Here is a 20,922-nt window from a genome sequence, read left to right as displayed (position 1 = left end):
CTAGCCCACATAAAGAAAAAGGCTGGTCTTGATTGGTCTCATCATTACTCAGCAAATTTTGGTAACTTGTGGCCAAATATAAACAGTTGAACATATATATAATTGTACAAGCAAATAATATGTGATTGTTCAAATTATTAGGACTCTGAATATATATCCCATGGAGGGCTGTGATGCAATCTTGCTTCCACTCTAAAATTAAGACGCAAAGGAGTGGGAGGTGAAGTGAAACTTCTTCCTCCATTAACATCTACATTCCCTTGCTCATAAATTCATAGTGTATTTGGAGAAAGTGTTATCCAGCACAGAAATAGCTTCTGACACAAATGGCTACAATGACAGTGTGCATATGCTGCTGACACAGGCTCCAGGCTATTCTATTGTGGCTGCTAAATGCCTCTACTTCTTCCATTCTTTTCCCATAACCGGCATCTTCTCTAGAGAATCCTTATAGATTTGGGATCTTCAGGGCTAAAGGAACTACGAGAAATTAAATCATATGAAGAACTCACAGGAAGCTTGATACTAAGTTATTAATGACAAGAACTTTAACATTAAATGAATATTTTAGAAACTATGGCCAATTTTGAAATGTGCTTGAGTTGATGTGTCGAATGTAAGATATCTGCAGGTATTCTCTTTACTTGTTTAGAAGAAGCCTGGGGGTGGACAAGAGGACCTTGATGGAACCAGTCTCCACTAAACAAATGCAAGACAAACATTTTAAATTTTTAGGAACTTAATCAACTCTTTTTTTATATTCACTTTTTCTTGCCATCAGTCTATGAATGTGGCATGCATTCATCTGATGAGTGTTTTAACATTTTAGGGAATAAAATATTAAAGTCCCTTTCAAAAGAAATGCACTGAAAGGTCCACGCTACATCATTAAAAAAAAAAAAATGTAGCTCCTATGCAGTGGATTTACTAACAGACTCTGCTGTATAACCCAGGATCTTGGAGTTCTAGCTGATGACAGGGTGGAATTGGTTTTCTTTTCTCTTTTTTTAAAAGGCATTAAAAAAAAAAGCTATTAGTGGGAAATAGACTAAATAAATAGCTTTTTAAAAGGGACTATTCAAACATAATTTGCATTTCTTATACTGACTACCCTGGTTAAGGCACAGGATTTAAGAGAGCTGGTGTTTCGACTGGGCACAGTGGCTCACACCTGTAATCCCAGCAATTTGGGAGGCTGAGGCAGGCAGATCACCTGAGGTCAAGAGTTCGAGACCAGCCTGGCCAACAGGGTGAAACCCCGTCTCCACTAAAAAAAAAAAAAAAAAAAAAAAAAAAAAAATAGCCGGGCGTAGTGGCAGACGCCTAGAATCCCAGTTACTCGGGAGGCTGAGGCAGGAGAATCGCTTGAGCCCAGGAAGCAGAGATTGCACTGAGCTGAGATGGCGCCACTGCACTCCAGCCTGCGTGACAGAGTGAGACTCTGTCTCAAAAAAAAAAAAAAGAGCTGATGTTTCAAATATTTCAAGTAAATTCACTTTGTTCTATTTATTTTCTCTTTAAACCTATAGAGTGAAAAGTGGAACATACAAAAAAGACCAGAGGGCTTCAAGGACAAAAAAAAAAAAAAAATAGAATTTCAGTATATTTATCATGTTACTATCTTTTTTTCTATTTTATGGATTTAAATAGTTTTTTATTAAGAAAATTTTCAAATATATACAAAAATAGAGACAATAAACAATAAACACCATATAGTCATCATCCAGATTAAAGTTATAAAGATTTTATCATATTTACTACATTTACTTTATTGAAGAATATTAAAGCAAATCATATATATCAAATAATTGTCTTTATTACTTTAGCAAGCACCACTAAAGATTAAAGACATATAACTATAACACCATTTGAACAACTAACAAAAATAATTCCTTGTTATAATTTAATATCTAGCCACATTTCCCTGATGTCTTATTTGAATCTGGAGACACACTACATGTCAGCATCACATTTGCTTCTTAGGCCTTTAGATGCATGTGTTTCATCTAGCACCGACCTGCTCTTTCCTCTCTCCCCCTTTGTTTTTACGTTTCATGCCATTGACTTGCTGCAGAAACCTGGTCAGTTATTCTGCAGAAAAACCCACTTTCTGAGTTCATGCACGTGCTACCTTGTGGTGTCATTTAATTTGTGCATCTATCCTTCTGTAATGAAAGTTCGCTTGCTGAGAGGCTTCATTCAAGTGAAGGTCATTTTCTTTTTTTGGAAGGATGGGCAAGAATATTACACAGGGAGTGCTATGTGCTTCCAATTTTTTTTTTTTTTTTTGAGAGAAAGTCTCACTCTGTTGCCCAGGCTAGAGTGCAGCGGTACAGTCTTGGCTCACTGCAACCTCTGCCTCCCAGGTTCAAGCGATTCTTGTGTCTCAGCCTCCCAAGTAGTTGAGATTACAGGCACGAGCCACCACACCTGGCGAATTTTTGTATTTTTAGTAGAGAGGGGGTTTCACCATGTTGGCCAGGCTGGTCTCAACTCCTGACCTCAAGTAATCCACCCATCTCAGCCTCCCAAAGTGCTGGGATTACAGGTGTGAGCCACAGCACCTGCCCTGGTTGTCCTACTTTCAATGATGCTAAGATTAATCAGTGTTTCAGGTGATAACAGACTGATCCTTCCATTGTAAAGCTCCAATCAACATTTTGTCTAATGATTTTACCCATTAATAATCATACCCTAAGTCAATTACATGCTGCAAATGATGATTAGATTCTATTATTTTTTCATTATCTATTTTCTTTGACATTCATTAGCTTGAATTCTATAAAGAAGAACTTTTCCTTCTAAGTTAAGTCTATGTGGTTACACATACATGCCTAAAAGAAAGCAGAATAAAGATAATTATTTACTTTGATTGCCAAATATCAGGGTAAGGAGTAACTGACCTAGTTAATTCTAATGGTGACCAAAGAGTGATGACTTTTAAACATTTTATTGATTTTCTTTTTTGTATCTTTATAATTAATGCATTTTAAAATAAATTCAACATATTTAAATCAATTGCATTCAGTATATGTTTTCTCTTTTGACTCTCATCTTGCCTCCAGTTTGGCTAAAGAAAGACTTTTTAGGTTAATTCCTTTGTCCTTTGGGCACAATCTCATTAGTCTTTGATAGCTACCTTGCTTTCTAAGTGATATGGTTAGGCTTTGTGTCCCTACCCAAATCTCATCTTGAATTGTAATCCCCATAATCCCCATCATCCCCACGTGTAAAGGGAGAGACGAGATAGAGGTAACAATCATGGTGGCAGTTTCTCTCATGCTGTTCTCATGATAGTGAGTTCTCACAAGATCTGATGGTTTTATAAAGAGCTCTTCCCCCTTCACTTGGCATTGTCCTTCTTGCCACCACTTTGTGAAGAAGGTGCCTTGCTTCCCCTTTGCCTTCCACCATGATTTTAAGTTTCCTGAGGCCTCCCCAGCCACACTGAACTGTGAGTCAATTAAACCTCTTTCCTTCATAAATTACCCAGTTCCTGGCAGTTCCTTATAGCAGTGTGAAAACAGACTAATACACAAGGGCAACAAACCATCCCAGGCTCATCTTAAATTGCCTAACCTTAAAACTGGAGTCAGGTGTCCCTCCAAAGTTTCCTAGTCATTGTTAGTGTGGAATGGTATTTAGGGATTATAGTCTATATGCTAAGTATGCTCATTTTCAAGGGGTTGTAGAATAGTTTATATTATTATCCTCAACTCCTAACTCCCTTCTCATTTATTATTGTATGATTTCTAGGGCCTCCCAGCAGGCAGAACACAATTCTCCATCCCAGTTCCACGTTTGGCCACGTGATGTGCTTTGACCAATGGGCACATATCATGTTAAGTAGAAGCTTTTAGAGCCTTTAAGGACAGAGCTAAGCTTTGTCCTTTGCTTTTCCCTAGGCCACAAGGACAGTCTGTTCCAAACAGGGTCAATTCCTTCAGCTTGAGTCCTGGAAAAAGAAGATTGTAGAGAAAAGACTCAGCAGCTGATCTGGAGCCACCAAAATGGAATACAAGCCAAATATATAATGCATATGGTGGCAAACTACTGAGGTTTTTAAGGTTATCTGTTACTTCTTCAAAGCTGATTGATACAGGCTGTGATGTCTTCTGGGCCTTTTTAGTAGACAGATAGGAAAAGCAGCTTTGAAAAGAGGAAAACATCACGAGTTCAAACTCAATTCAAATAGAACATTTCCAAATCAGATAGAACATTATAGGACCTGTACTTAATTTTTAAAAACTTTATACATCTATCTCTTTTTTCCTACACTAAAAATCTTAATTTCTATTTACATTAGTATAATTACTGATTTGTATTCCCTATAATATAACGTAGTGTCAAAATAACAAAATCATTATTTTAAAGTACTAAAGTTTAAAACATATTTGTAGCTATTTTTGTCCTTAAGATATATTCTACTGTTTGGTGGAATATTATGTTTTTAGGTTCAGATTGAAATAATTATTTCCTTTATGTGGTTATATCACTAATTTGATATACAGTAGGTTCATTTCCTTATTTCTTTTTTTTTCTTTTAGAGACAGCATCTTTCTCTGTCACCCACGCTAGAGTGCAGTAGCACAATCACAGCTCACCACAGCCTCGATCTCCCAGGACTAAGCAAACCTCCCACCGCAGCCTCGTGAGTAGCTGAGACTACAGGCATGCCACCATGCCCAGCTAATTTTTATTTATTTTTCTTTTTTGTAGAGGTATGGCCTTCCTATATGGCCTAGGCTGGTCTTGAACTCCTGGTCTTAAGCAATCTTCCTGCTTGGGCCTCCCAAAGTATGGGGATTACAAGTGTAAACCACCATGCCCAGCTCAGTAAGTTCATTTATTTCCATTTGTTTTCCATTTTTAGGGAAGGCTATTTTAGTGAATTTTATCTTTTGAAATAAAACATTTAAAATTTCAAAATGAAATCTATGTAATAAGCTATATATAGTAAAAGAAGTCTGTTCCATTCCTGTTCTACCTATTGTTAATAGTTTCATTAGTTAACAGTTTAACCTGCCAGTGTTTCTGTCATACACAAAATGTAGCATGTTGCACTAGATTGTTCTGCATCTTACTTTTTTCACTTACTATATTTTGGAGATGACAGTACAGAGAGATCACCATCATTCCTTTATATCGCTACAGTGCCTACCATTGTGTTATTTATTTAGCCAATCCCCTATAAATGGGCATTTGTTTTCAATCATTTTTATAATAGTTGTGAAATAAATAATACAATGCATAAAAAAGAAATAACACCATGCATAAAGCATGTCCTGTTTTTGCAACTACAGCTTTAAAATAGGTTCCCAGTAATGGGGTTGATGAGTCAAAGGGCAAATATAGAATTTTTCTACATATTGCTGAATATGATGGGTCAAAGGGTAGATGTAGAATTTTTCTACATATTGCTGCTCCATAGCAGTTGCATCATCTCACAACTCCATCAGCTGTATGTAGAATGCCTATTTCCATACAACTTCAATAACAGAGTATGTGGATGAGTTTATGTGATTTTGCTAAGGGAAGAAGTGCTATCTTTGGGACAAACTAATTTGCATTTTAAGTTATACTGAGAAAAGCTTCATATTTGAAGAACCATTTAAATTTTTCTTCTGGGAACTCTGGGTTTTTTGTGTGCCATTTATAAAATTTTGATATTTGTTTTTTAATTTTTAGGGGTTCCTTTTATATCAGTGATAATACTCTGTCAGAGATGTAACTTACAAATATCCTTTCCCAATTAGTCATTTATCTTTGGATTTGTTTAGGGTGTTTTATTTTTTCCATGCAGACACTCATTTGATATATAGTCCAGTTTACAGAAAAACAGATCCATACTTTGTTTTTTTTTTTTTTTTTTTTTTGGCGGGGGGAGGTCTGGTTTTATTTATTTATTTACCTATTTACATTTAGATCTCTGATCCATTTGAAATTAATTCTTATGGAGAATATCAGGTTCTGATCCATTTTTCCCTCAAATGGTTCCCAGTTGTAACAATATTGATTAAGCATTCTCCATGGTTTCAAATGCTACCATTTTACACACACATACACACATACATGTGATTTCTAAATGAAGTTGGCATAATTTCTGTACTTTATATACTCTTCCATTGGCTTGTCTGTCTATTCATGTACGAATCTCACATTATTTTACTTATAGAGGCTTTATAGAACACTATAATATAGGGCTATAACCACTTCATTTCTGCCCTGTTAGTGTATTATTAATTCTCCATTGTCTCATTCATTCGATATTTATTCTATGTATTATATGTTTTATGATTAATATGTTGATACAGAAATACATATTACAATTTATTAAAAAACATGTCAGGACATATCCTCTTTTAAAAAATGAAGTAGGATATGTAATATAAAAAAGCTTGAAGATCACTGATTCAGTGTTTTTTGAACATGCCAGCATCTTCAGATAGCTGTCCTGGGTGGCAGTAGCACAATGGAGCTGAGATTCTTACATGTATCTGATTTTGGCATTTGCCTAATGCTGAATGAGATTCTTGGCAGAGACAATGACTCACCTGGATCCAGGGGTAATTTTTTAAGTGCTAATGAGCAAGTGTCAAGATCCCACAAAATCATTAAAAGTAACGGCTAAAACTGCAGTTACTTTTGCACCAACCTATATAAATACTGGACAAGAACACCTAGGAAAATCATCTTTGATTTAGAAATGAAGATCACTTTATCAGGCTCTACAATGGTTTAAATGTGCTCCTCAGAATTCATGTATAGGAAATTGAGTTCCCAGTATAATGGTGTTGAGAGGTGGTAGGACCTTTAAGAGGTGTTTGGGTCATGAAGACTCCGCCACCCTCACGAAGATATTAGTCCCGTTCTCACAGGACTGGGTTAATTCTCACAGAAGTGAATGAGTCCTTGTTCTCATGGGACTAGATTAGTAACTGCAAGAGCAGGTTGTTAAAAAATGAGGCCATCCCTTGTGTTTTGTCTCTTTTGCACATACTTGCTTGCTGCTCCTGCAGATGTTTCCACATGTGATGCCATTCACTATGCTTTAATGTAGCATGAGGGCCTTGCCAGAGGTAGCTGCCCAATGTTGAACTTCCCAGGCTCCAGAACTGTGAGCCAACTAAACCTCTTTTGTTTATAAATTACCCAGTCTCAGGTGTTCTGTTACAGCAACAGAAATAGACTAAAACAGTCTCTATTGTCTCATCTCTCTTAATAAACTTTTGCTCATTATGGGATATAGATCGCTATTATATCAATTGAGTAACAAAGAGATTAGGCCATGAGGGGAAAGTCTGGAGATCCCCTGCTCCAGAGAGTAGAACTTTTACAACTAACATGCTGATATGGTTTGGTTGTGTCCCCACCCAAATCTCATCTTGAATTGTAGTTCCCATAATCCCCACATGTTGTGGGAGAGACCTGGTGGGAGGTAATCGAATCATGGAGGTGGTTACCTCCATGCTTTTCTCATGATAGGAATGAGCTCTTATGAGATCTGATGATTTTATAAAGGGCTTTCCCCCCTGTTGCTCAGCACTTCTGCTTCTGGCCATCATGTGAAGAAGGATGTGTTTGCTTCCCCTTCTGCCATGATTGTTAAGTTTCCTGAGGCCTCCCCAGCCATGTGGAACTGTGAGTCAATTAAACCTCTTTCCTTTATAAATTACCCAGTCTCGGGCAGTCCTTTATAGCAGCATGAGAACACACTAATACACGTGCTTTGTTCTAGTCTAGATTAAGCAACTTTTGAGGTGTGTATTGTTTGACTCATCTGAGTTTTTAATCAATGCTTACTAACTCAAGAGGAACTTATGTGCTTTTAGGATATAAGGAGGCATCAGGAAATCTGGAAAATTTATTAAAATCCTATAAAGCAGACCAGTCTTTATATTTCCTTATATCTTAGGGAGGCCACTGTTAAAAAGAGGAGGAGGGAGTTTTAGGAGCAGTAATATTATGCATTCATTTGAGACTATTAATTTTACATATGTCTTGAGGTTTTTATTACTAAAAAGTTATATAACTTTATGAAGCTACAAAACAAATAAACATTAAATTCCAGCTTATGTAATTCTACTTAATCAAGTATTAAATGTGCCAGGCAGTACTCTAGGTACGAATGACCTAAAGATGTGTTGTCTCTGCCTCCAACAAGCTCACAATACAGAGAGATATACATGGAAAAATTATAACAGTATAGCTCAGTAAGTGCCATAAGAGAATAAAGAATATACCAAAAGCACCAGAGTATAATATACAGTAGACATCAGCTTTGAGGAATTGATGAGTTGGAAAGAATTAAGAGAAGGCACAAGGAATTTTGGAGTTAGACCTTCAGGGAGAAATTGCATTTGGCCACGTGAGGAACAATAGCAACAACAACAGAGATGAATGGAGGTTGGGAAGAAGTACTGTATCTAGATAAAATGGCATAGATGTTCACTCGTTTACACACACACACACACACACACACACACACAAACACACGGCACAAAAGAATCTGACTTGTTCTGGATCCAAAAGCACTATATGGACAGTACAATAATCTCATGTCTCCAATATGCTTAGGTACAATTTTAATGTTTTATGACATAGATGGCTGCATGTTTCAGTTATTGGACAAATGCATACTTGAGTTATTGCTTATTCCATTGTGTCAGTTCTGCTTCTGATCAAAATCCATTCCTATTTGAAAATGCATCTAGTGAATTTTTTTTTTTGAGACAGAATCTTGCTGTGTTGCCCAGGCTGGAGTGCAATGGCACAATCTCGGCTCATTGCAACCTCCGCCTCCCACGTTCAAGTGATTCTCATGCCTCGGCCTCCTGAGTAGCTGGGACTACAGGTGCACGCCACCATGCCCAGCTACTTTTTGTACTTTTAGTAGATACAGGGTTTCACCATGTTGGCTAGGCTGGTTTCAAACTCCTGACCTCAGGTGATCCACCCACCTCGGCCTCCCAAAGTGCTGGGATTACAGGCGTGAGTCACGGCGCCCAGCCCTCTAGTGCATTTTTAAAAAAACATAAACACCATTCTCTCTTTTCAAATTTAGCACTTGCCCAGAAGTTTGACATGTTCCCTTTTTATTTGTGGTCATTATTTCCTCTTTGGTCTCCTTTAAAAATAGCACCCCTTTGCACTTGTCTGTGAATCTTAGCTGGTGCTAGTGTCTCTGTCCTCTCTGGGTGCACACACGTTCTCCTTTGGACTTTTTAACTGGATCTTGCTTGGAATTTTTCCCTTTCCATATTTGGTTACTGGTTCGGAAGTTTATTTCCCTTTGTTTTACTAATCACTTTGTTCCATTATTTTTGGTGGTTCTAGTTAGAAAATAGCTCCCACTGCATTTTGGTTCAACTATTTTAAAGGCCTCTATAAGATGTTATCTTCTGTCCTGCTTGTAGACTGAGCTTTAGGTTGTACCTTAATTACTAACACAAATAACTTTTTGGAGCAAGGTGCACAACACTATATATAATATGATTTGATTTTCTGGAAGGTATATAGCAGTAAGCATAATAAATTGTGATCTTTATTTCTAAAGAAATTATAAGAGTATGCTTATATATACTGGAACTATTTCTTTTCTAATTTCCTGAAACCATTTGCAGGAAACTTAAGGATGGTCTATCTGAGAAGCAAAGGAGTCAGGAAGGCTGGAAAGGAGACTTATTTCTTGTTTTGTAAACTTGCTGCTCTGTTTGAATTTACCCTAAGCATATATTATTTTTAGTTAGACATATAAGAAAATGTGTTTAACAATTCATTCAGTTTTATCTTTGGTTTTGTCCATAGTATGTATTTAGCAAGTTTCACAATGTGAAGAAAGCGAAGAATAAAAACAGCAGGTGACTGCATTGACAAAATGAAAGCAAGTAAATTGGACAAACCTAGCATAAAGAAGACAGACCAGGTTATGCATTTTTACTCCTTACAAATATAAAGACAAGCCCGTCCTAAATTATCCCAGTAGAAAATTTCGACAACTACAACAAAACAGAAAACCCAACAAAACAAATAAAAATTTGATGCTGATGACATGCGATAAAGAAAAGCAGAGCTCTCCAGTAAAAACCAAAATTCCTGTCTGTTAAGTTTACAAGGATTCTTCCTTAGGACTTTCTGAGCCAAGACAATGGACAGCTAAGAGGGCAGCTCTTGAAATACTTTCACAGGATTTGCTTCTCTGCTCATAAAATGTAGGAACAATTCAAACTGGAGAGCATTTCCTACCCATTCACTGGCCTGAAGATTCATAGAGTAGGGTTTTGTGTTGCTGTCAGCAGGCATTTATCTGAGCACACATCCATCCATCCTCTCTCTCTCTCTCTCTTTCTCTCTCTCCTTCTCTCTCTCTCTCTCTCTTTCCCCCCACACCCGATGCATGCATACACTCACACACTTTGGAACTTAGAAGGCCACTCTTCTGAACATCAAATCAAGTAAAATGACTATTCTAAGGGTGACAACTCAGGGAAACTCTGGAAACACTGGAAACAAATACTGAAAATAAACTTACGTGTGGGAGAGAGAATAACATTGAAAGAAGGTATACATAGTCACCAAAAGAGCTACTGTTTCATGTCTATAGGTTGGGAACTGAACAGAAAGTTGAAAACACAGCATACATGATTAAAAAAAATTTTCCTTAAAAACCAAAGAGCCATTTTTCTTAAATTCCTGATCAGATTTAATTAACTACATTTCAAATGCAGTCATGCACTGCATAATGACATTTTGGTCAACAATGAACCATATCAGTGGTCCCACAGATTATAATGGAGCTGAAAAATTCTTATCATCTAGTGATGCTATAACGCCTGTACTGCTGTAAGACAAGAACTTTATTGTTTTATAAATTTAGTGTAGCCTAAGTGTACAGTGTTGATAAAGTCTACAGTAGTATACAGTAATGTCCCAGGCCTTCACATTCACTCACCACTCACTCACTGACTCACTCAGAGCAACTTCCGGTCCTGCAAGCTCCATTCATGATATGTTTCTACACAGGTGTACCATTTATCTTTTGTGCTGTTTTTACTGTACCTTTTCCATGTTTAGATATGTTTAGGTACACAAATACTTACAACTGTTTACCGTTGCCTACAGTATCCAGTACAGTAACATGCTGTATAGGTTTGTAGCCTAGGAGCAATAGGCTACACCATATAGCCTTGGTGTGCAGCAGGCTCTACCATCTAGGTTTCTGTAAGTACACTCTATGATCACACAATAACAAAATCACCTAACGACACATTTCTCAGAACACATCGCATCATTAGGTGACAACTGTAAGAAGCAATTGTCAGTGGTTATATGTGTATGTGTAATTATGTGAGTATATTTATCAATAAACTATATAAAATAAGTACTTACACAAGCAATTGCCTGGACTACTCCAATAACTTCTAACTGGTCTCCCCAGTTTGACTCCCCCCACCCCAATCCTTCCATTCACCATACTCCATCCAATGCATTCTCTTTAAAATGCAAATCAAACTGATATTCAATGTCAAAAGGCTTCAATGGCTTCTTCAGTTTATTAAGTGTGTTATACATGTAATTCTCCCTAAACCTCTATGAGGTAAGCACTCTTATTGGGATTATCACCAACACTGATGAGTAAACTGACATATATACAGGTGTTAACCTGTATAAGATCACACAGCTGGTGAGAGCACAGAGTGCTGCATTGGAGTGCATGTTCTTTACCACCATACTATGCAATTTGAAATACAACTAATAAAAAATATAGCTTTAGGCCAGGTGCGGTGGCTCACGCCTGTAATCCCAGCACTTTGGGAGGCCAAGGCAGGCAGATCATCTGAGGTCAGGAGATCAAGACCAGCCTGGCCAACATGACGAAACCCAGTCTCTACTAAAAATACAAAAGTTAGGTGGGCGTGGTGGTGGGAGCCTATAATCCCAGCTACTCAGGAGGCTGAGGCAGGAGAATTGCTTGAAACCAGGAGGTGGAGATTGTGGTGAGCCGAGATTGCGCCACTGCGTTCCAGCTTGGGTGACAGAGCAAGATTCCATCTCAAATAAAACAAACAAACAAAACCAAAAAACCAACCAGCTTTATATCACTATGAGTTATACTTTAAAGGTAAAAGTTATGGTGGCTTCATGGAATCTAGAATATTCTTGGCTACAGCACTGAAAACACTGTCGCTGTGCATAACCTCATTTTGGCTGCTGTGAGAAACAGAATAATAGCCCCACAAAGATGTCCACATCCTACTCCCCAGAACCTATAAATATCTTACTTTACATGGTAAATAGGAATTGCAGTTGTAGATGGATGAAAGTTGCTAACCAGCTGACTTTGAAATGGATAAATTATCCAGAGTTACTCAGGTAAGCCCAAGGTAATGACAAGGGTCCTGATGAGTGGAAGAAGGAAGCAGAAGAGAGAGAACTAGAGAGGTGGCAGCCTGGTGTCGCAGGGCCGTGAGTGGGGACAGGTGGCAGCCTGGCAGGACAGGGCCATGAGTGGGGCGCCTCCAGAAGCTGGAAAAGCCATGCAAACAGATTCTGCCCTAGAACCTCCAGAAGGAATGCTTCATGCTGATACCTTGATTTTAGCCCAGTGAGACCTGTTTCAGACTTCTGACCTCTAGAAGTTTAAGACAATCAATTTGTATTGTTTTGTTTTTGGTCATGTGTTTCACAGAAATAGAAAAGTAATACAGTTGGGTTATTTTTTCTGAGTTCTAGCCTTGTTAACAGTAACACCGTCCAAGAAAACAATCCCTGGTTTTAAGTTTTATTTTGTTGCTTTTGCCAAAGGAAGCACCTGACCCAGGTTCTGATTCCCCTTTTCCATCTTCACCATCATCTTCCTCAAAACATCAATCTAGCAAGAGGGGTATACTGGAGTATTGACTCAGCAGTGTTACTACTATATTGCTATGGGATGAAAAAATATTATTTTAAGAATGGCCTTTATAGCTTCCTGGTGGTCTGACTTCAATAAAGCTAGCAGCTCTTACCTCTATATTCCAATATATCTTCTCTATGAAGAAGGCCCACAGGAGGAAACCAATGCAATGGAAATCATGGGTGGTGAACATCCGTAAGCTCCTGTGGGCTCCTCTCATTAAACTGCTCATGTGGGAGGATAAATGAGTGTTTTCAGTCATAGGGAACTCACTGTGCTCAGGCTGAAGTTTTTGTTTTTGACTTCATTCTTTCTAATATAATTTCTTTCATAGTCTTGAAATGGTTGTTAAATCCACCTACAAGCCCAGTTTAACGTTTCTGTTCATCAGATAATTGAGACTATGCCAGCATGGAACCACTTCTCTCCAGCAAATTGATTATGATAGTTGCTTCTTAACAATAGATAGAGAGGGCAGAATTTTCCTAGTACCGGTTCCCTGGAGTGCTGCTTTGGGTCAGTTCTGGCAAAAAGGCAGAACCTTGTGATTTTACAAAAGATTCAGACCTCTCTCCCCTACCACAATCTTTATCAGTTGATGAGAGATTAGACTCAGGCTAAGCGCCTGGATCAGGTTCCAGTCCAGATCTGAGGACCAGCTGCTACTGGCTAGGTGGAACCAGGAACTGATTCGCGATCAGCTCCTTGGCTCTGAGAGACCCCAAAAGGCATGACAACACCCCACCAAACACGGAATACTCATTCCTATTATTTTTTGACATATCAGCTTAAATGATGCCTCAGAGAAATCTAACACTCCACCTACTTAACATGAAGTTAGAGCTTCATTATTTATATTGCAATCAGTTCAATCCATACACTTCTTTTACCTACCCTACCTCATCCCCATTCCATCTGCTGTGGTTTATGTCCCCCCACACTCATATGTTGAAATCTAATCACCAATGTGATGGTATTAGGAGTTGAAGGCTTTGGACCTTGATCTGGTCATGACAACAGTGCGCTTACAAAGAGACCTCAGAGCTGCCTTGCCTCTTCCGCCATGGGAGGTCACCCTGAGAAGGCTCCATCTATGAACCAGGTAGTGGGCCCTTGCCTGACACTGAATTTGCTGGTATCTTGATTGTGAACTTCTCAGCCTCCAGAGCTGTGAGAAATAAACATTGTTTTTAAGCTACTCAGTTTATGGTATTTTGTTACAGCAGCCTGAATGGACTAAGGCACCATAGAATCAACAGGCATATATTTATACCTACTATTAACCAGGAAGTTTGCTCAGCACTGGTCATATAGTGGTGAGCAAACATCAAGAAATTCCTTTCCTAATGGAGTGGGAAAGAAAAATGTAATTCAACTAAACACACACAAAAATGTCCATATATCAACAGGGATACTGACATCATTGTTTAAATAACAAGAACAACAACAAAAAAGCAATCCTGCAGACTACTAAGAAAGATATAAAGGATGTTGATAAACAGCAGGAAAAAAAGGAAAGAAGGGAGTAAGCATGATATTGTAAATGATAGGAGTAGCCAAAAGAATGGCACAGTTACATCTGGGAAGAATATTAAAAAGATGAATATGTAATAACAGCATAAGAAATCCACTGTCTTTAATAAATAAAATAGTATTGGATTATAACCCAAAGTATAAAACAAATATTTATGAGCCCATACTAATAGAAAAATAAATGATTAAATAAATAAATGAAGGGAAGGGAGAGACACATCTCCCATGCAGAAGAGCTCCAAATAATTTATGAAGATACTCCGCCTTCAAGGAGATGGAGCATAACTCTCCTTCCTGAAGAAGTGTGGGTTGCATGTAGTGACTTCCTTCCAAAAAAATCTAGTATGGAAATGAAGAAAAAAGGGTAGGTAATCTGTGGAGAAAACTGGTATGCACTACATTAGGAGTATGATTACAGGTGATCTAGGTTCACATCAACAGCAATAAGTCATGTGTACAGTATGTTCCCTGGAGATAATGTGATGAAAATGTCACTTTACCTAGGCCCCTTACCACTTTCTGATCTTCCTCCAAAAAACCTATAACCCCAGTCTAGTTATGAGAAAAATATCAGAGAAACAGCAATTCGCAGTCATTCTACCAGATACTTGACCAGAACTCCTCAAACCCACTATAGTAAGAGAAAGCAAGGGAAGCCTAAGAAACTGTTACAACCAAGAAGAACCTAAGGAATCAGGACAACTAAATGTAATATGGTAGCCTGGATGGCATCCTGGAATAGAAAAGGCGTTAGGTAAGAATGAAGGAAATTTGAATAAAGTGTACCATACTAATGTAAGATATTAACAATATGGGAAACTGGGTGTGGAGTATATAAGAACTCTCTATACTAGCTTTGGAATTTTTATTTAAATCCAAACTGTTCTAAAATTGTTTTAAACATAAAAAAAAACACCCACATACAAAGAAAACACTCTTGCAATGCCAGATCTTTTAGTATCCCAGGAACAATATAGAAAAGTCCCCACAACACTTCCAAATACATCCCCTATAGGAATCAAGTTTATCAGAGACAATGTGTTATATTTACCTAAAGCTTGAAGAGGTCACTCAGCCCCATTCATTTATGCTTTTGTTTGCCTCTTGGTTGTTTCTCCACTACAATTTCAGACTTGGGGTGTATTGTTTCTATGTTGGTGATTCAATAGGAATAGCACAGCAGAACGATTTTCTGTTTTTAATTAGTGACAATTCTACACTAAAAGGCACACTCTTTTCTATTTGAAATTTAGAATTTCAGCAGAATACATAACTTTCTCAGTTGTTCTGTTACAATTTCTCCAGCCTACCTCTCTGTTGCCTTTTAGCATGAGTGCATTTTTTTCTTCTGTGTGTTCCATATGATACCAATTGATATTTCAGAATTGCACAAGGGTTTCATTGTGAAACTTTGGCTTTCTGGTTTGACTTTATATAATATTGGTCAGTACACGTCCCTTCCCTGAGACAATGTGCACCTTCCTCCTCCACAAAGGGACGTGGCTCACATCACTTGAGCTGTGCGATGATCACTTGGGCAGCGAGGGCGTGAGAAAATATCATTGTATTGTGGTATTAGACACTCGTCCCGCAGGTTAAGTATTATAAGTGTTACTTTACCAGAACGTGAATAGCAACAATAACTCATTTTACAAAAGAAAGAAAGAGAGACAGAAAGAGAGATAGAAAGAGAGAGAGAGAGAAAGAAAGAAGAAAGAAAAAGGAAGGGAGGAAGGAAGGAAGGGAAAAAAGCAAAACAAAAAAGGTGAGAGAAAAAAGAAAAAGCAAAAGTAGAACTGCATTGCTTAGTCTATTGTAATTTCCTCCATTTTCCTAAAAAGTTAACGCGAAGAAAACAAAATAACGGCAACGTTCCCAGGATTTCAAATCTCATGAGTCCAGAATCCGTGAAAATCCTGTTTAAAATCATCCAGTGAAATTGGCTTTGGGACGTCTCCCCAGCTACTGGATCATGTGGCTTCTGAATCTTTCTAACAATCGTCCCGTTGGATGTCCCCTGAGGACACAGCAGCTGGCTAGAGTCCCCAGACCAGACTTCTCTAAGTGAATGTAGATGTGCAGGTGGAGAGGATAAAAGTAATTCTGGCTCAGCAGCCACGAATTCCCTCCACCTCCGCCCCACAAGTGCGCTGCATATCGCCGGCTCAGCTGGGACGCTACAGAGCCCAGACCACGCGGACGCTGCCCCCTCCCCGGGGACTCAAAGTGTGGCCGGCGCCCGCCTCCCAGTGATGCCATCTTTCTTGGGGTCTTAGCATCTTAACAGTGGGTAGTGAGTTTTGCATTCGAATCACGTCCCTCTGTCTGAAAACTTACCCCAACTTTGCAAACAGATGAGAACCTGCTAGTGGGAACCCTTAGTTTTCTGTATCTAGAACTGACAAAATCAGACGCAATTCACAAGAAACCCACGACCTCGCGCTCCCTTGCTCCCAGCGTCCGCCCGCGGGCACCCTGGGTTTCCCGCTCGCCTGGGCGCAAGGTCAGACGCCCCGCGGCGACCTCGGCCCAGAGCCGCCCAGACACTGTCCGCCAGCGCCCCGTGGGGGGCTGGAGGGTGGGGGCAGCCTGGTCCAGGCAGGAAGGGTAGAGGAACCCGAGCAACTTACAGCCCAGGGCGACCACCAGGTAGCACAGCAGCAGCAGGAGGAGGCGGTGGCGGCTCCTCCTCGCCATCTTCCCGGGGCGGTAGCCGGCTGCTCTGAGGAGGTCGAGGGTCCCGGCGGCAGGAGCGCAGGAGGCCGGGGGCCCTTGAACTTCTGGGGCGGGAAAGGAGCAGAGACTCGGGAGGGGAGGAAGAGGAGGGACGGCTCTAGATGGGATGTCAGTTTCCCCCTCCCCGGGGCGCCTTCTCAGCTGGCTGCCAAGAGGCGGGTCCTCCAGCCCAGGGATGGGGGTCTGTTCTTTTTTGGGGGTGTGGGGGTGGGGGCTAGAGGGCGTGAAAGCCAGGCGAGGCGTCCGCCGGGTCCTAGCGAGGGGGCAGCAGGAGGAGAGCAGCGCCCGGGAAAGCCCCGGCGGGTCGTCCCTCCGCCCCCACGCCTCCGGGATTGATCGGCTTTGTGTCTGGTCCGCGCGGGGCTGCCAGCTGTCCCCAGGGCGAGGAGCTGGGGGCGGGAGGCGCGGGCAGGCTGGGGGTGGGGGGATTGGGTGTCTCGGGGACGGGGATGTATGCGGGTAGGGAAACGCCTCCTGTTTTGCCCCAACTCCTTTCTTCCCCTCGTTGGCTCAAAACTTCTTTCTGGCTTTTCAGCCTAGGGGTGGAGATATTTGGAAAATTTCTGCCCAAAGGGCGAAGCTGAGGGGGTGGCGCTCTGAGGAGATGGGGTTCGCGGGCTCCGCCTCAAACTCGAGAAAAAAAAAAGCAATCAAGACTCGTGCTGGAAGTCAGGTCTCAGATTTTAGTACAGCCTTGGTCCCTTCTCAGTTTAAGCTTTTTGCTCCTTGGAGATTTGAGGTGCATTTGTCTCGCGTTCTTGTTCTTTGCTTTTTTTTCAGTGTCAGAGTTGGAAGTTCATCTAATGGTGTGAAATATTTATCATGTTTCTTTCAAGTTACATAACTGCTGCTTGTGGAGTTTTCCACGTGTTAAAACTCTACAGCTGCCCTTTGTCAGGTTTATTTTTGGTCTACTGTGCTTTTAAAAGGGAAACCCATTATGAATGCTCTGTTGCGTGCTTTAAAATTGCACCACACTTATATTGGACGCACGTACACTGGCAATTTTTATATTTGTTCCTAGGGACCAAAAATGTATGGTGGATTCAAAAGCATTGGCAGGTCTGGAAAAAGGCTATTCCCAGGAGAAGAAATTAGTATACGTCAGTTTTTTTGTTTTGTTTTTTTGTTTGTTTGGTTTTGTTTTTTTAAAGGTTGAATAATGGATGAAGTTCTGTACAGAAGATAGTTGATTTAGTGGTGTATTTATAAAGAATTCAGCTAGCTCAGTGGACAAAGGCGACCAGAGTTTAGCTGTGCGGAACTGTGAGGAATGAGGCATCCTTGCTGTTGCCGTGGTGACAGTGATGAAAACTTAGTACCCAGGGAGGGGGTGGGAGGAGAGGACCCAGGGGGCCCAGGAAGGAAAGTCAAAATGGCAAAATGTTAAAACTTGTACTCCAGTCAACCGAGGAGAAGGGGCACAGATTTAACAACAGCTTATGTCAGTTTTTCTGGGCAGTAATGCGAAGGATTTGATGCTTAAAAAGAAAAGTTGTTGGCATCTTCTTTTTTCTAATTCTTGCTACAACTATATGTCTTTTACTCCTCCCTAAAAATATACACAAAAATGTCATACTTAAAAAAATTCTATGCAATCCTATGTGAGTAACTGACTAAGTTATTTATTTGCCGCCCAGCCAAGGCATTTGTCAAATGGCAACAATGTGCTGGATGCTGAAGGACAACCATGAACAAGATAGAGGCTTTCTTGCTAACAAGCTCACAGTCTTGAGGGGAGACAGACTCTTATCAGGAAAGATGCCTGATACCACATGGTAAATGTTACAGGAGGACAGAAAATAATAACAGCTATTTTTATTGCATGCTTTCTCAGTGATGGAGTCTGAATAATGCAATATCTAATCCCCCAACAACTCCATAAAAAAGGAAATGTTATCATTCCCACTTTGCAGATGAGAAAACTGGGCTGAGAGACACTAAATGGCTTGTCCAAGGTCCATAAGGGGATGTTCCTTTTGTTGGGAGTGGGGCCAGGGCTTTCTTTATTAAACCTTGAAAAATGGGTCAAATTCTGAAAGGAAGGACATAAAGGAGAGGCATTCTACATAGAGGAAACAGCAGGATCCAGAGCTAGGAGATTGAAAAATTATGGTTTATTTAGAAAAAGCAAGGTTCTACAGTACTAAAGTGTATGTGGGATCGGGACAGTGAGGTAGGTGGTGGTGGTGGTAGAAACTGAAGGGGAGGTTAGAGTACGAAGAGCATTCACGCTACTGTCTAGACCTCATCCTACAGCTAATGAGCTTTTTGAAAGCAATGAGATAAGAAAAGACTCATATTTTAGAACTGTGGTGTCCAATATGGTAGCCTGTAGATCTAAGTGGCTATATACATTTTTTTTGTTTTGTTTTTAATTTGAGACAGAGTCTCACTTTGTCACACAGGCTGGAGTACAGTGGTGCAATCTTGGCTCACTGCAACCTCCGCCTCCCAGGTTCAAGTGATTGTCCTGCCTCAGCCTCCTCAGTCCACTAGATGGGACTACAGGCATGTGCCACCATGCAGGCTAATTTTTGTATTTTTTGTAGAGATGGGGTTTCGCCATGTTGGCCAGGCTGGTCTCGAACTTCTGACCTCAGATGATCCACCCGCCTTGGCCTCCCAAAGTGCTGGGATTACAGGTGTGAGCCACCATGCCTGGCTGGCTATATAAATTTGAATTCAATTATATTTAAAATGCAGTTCTCCACTGACACTGATCACATATGAATTTCTCAATAGTCACATAAGGGTAGGGGCTACCATATTGGAAAATGTATTTCCATCATTGCAGGAAGTTCTACAAGAGAGTGCTGCCCTAGAATGATGATTCATATTGAAATGTGCAGGATGGATTACAGAAAAGAGAATCAGGGTGTTAGTCAAGTCTAAACTATTACAATATCCTGAGAAAGAGACCAAGTTGTGAAGTAAATGGTCACCGTGTGATAAATGAAAAACCGGGTGGATTCAGATGATATTTCACAAACATGGTCAACAGGATTATGTTATCAGCTAGATGTAGGGGTGAGAAAGGAGAGAACATGTAGGTATCAGATTTCTAGCATGGGTGGCTGTATGTGGAGGTTATAACTAGTGTCATTAAAGGAATAAGAAACATAGAGGGCATACATAATTCCTGCAGGTTTGGGATGAGTTGAGAGAGAGAAATATAGCTGGGGTGACCAGTAAACTGTTAGAATGAGTGCTCTAGAGCTCAGGAAACCCTCAGGATTGACTAAAGAAATAAATATAAATATTAGCAGCATCTTCTAGAACAGTGATCACTGGACTATCTTCTCCCCAGAATCCTTTGGAGCTCCTTCATTATGATTCTTTCCTTAAAATTATGTTAAAATTCTGAGTTTCAGAAGTTTTAATCTCAGCAGCCCCAGGAAGCTGTATTATTAACAAGTACCTTGATTAATTCTGATGCAACGAATCTATGGATTATTGTTTGAGGAACTTTCTAGAAGGCAGGAGCAGTGAATGAGATCAATCAGACAAAGAAGTGAATGTTTATGGATAAATCTAAGGAAATAACTGCAGTAAGAGGTAGGAAGAGAAAGAACCCAGAGAAAGAACACAAGAAAGAGCAGTCAAAAAGTACAAAAGGAACTGGGAGAGAATCAGGAGCTAAAGGTGGAGGTGTTTGTACAGTCCAATGCTAAAAAGAGGGTTGAGAATTGTCTCTTGTATTTAGTGTCTATGAGGGTATTGCCCACATGGATAATAGAGAAAGCAAGCCTCCAAAA

General features: G+C 39.9%; 1 protein-coding gene across 3 annotated transcripts in view; it reads right to left on the bottom strand.

The window, feature by feature from the left end:
- The window catches only part of JAM2 (junctional adhesion molecule 2), a 75,591-nt gene extending 57,846 nt beyond the window's left edge, over positions 1 to 17,745 (bottom strand). Inside the window, exon 1 of one of the 3 annotated variants that reach the window (XM_063702780.1) lies at positions 17,059 to 17,745. In XM_063702780.1, the coding sequence (XP_063558850.1) occupies positions 17,059 to 17,125 (67 nt within the window). In that variant the 5' untranslated portion in view covers positions 17,126 to 17,745. The remainder of the gene's footprint in view (positions 1 to 17,058) is intronic. The other 2 variants (XM_004062620.5, XM_055373960.2) reach the window with 2 other exon arrangements.
- Between the last annotated feature and the right edge of the window lie 3,177 nt (positions 17,746 to 20,922).

The sequence above is a fragment of the Gorilla gorilla genome, chromosome 22, assembly GCF_029281585.2.
Source record: "Gorilla gorilla gorilla isolate KB3781 chromosome 22, NHGRI_mGorGor1-v2.1_pri, whole genome shotgun sequence".
Classification (NCBI taxonomy): domain Eukaryota; kingdom Metazoa; phylum Chordata; class Mammalia; order Primates; family Hominidae; genus Gorilla; species Gorilla gorilla.
This window is presented reverse-complemented; position numbering and strand designations above follow the sequence as displayed.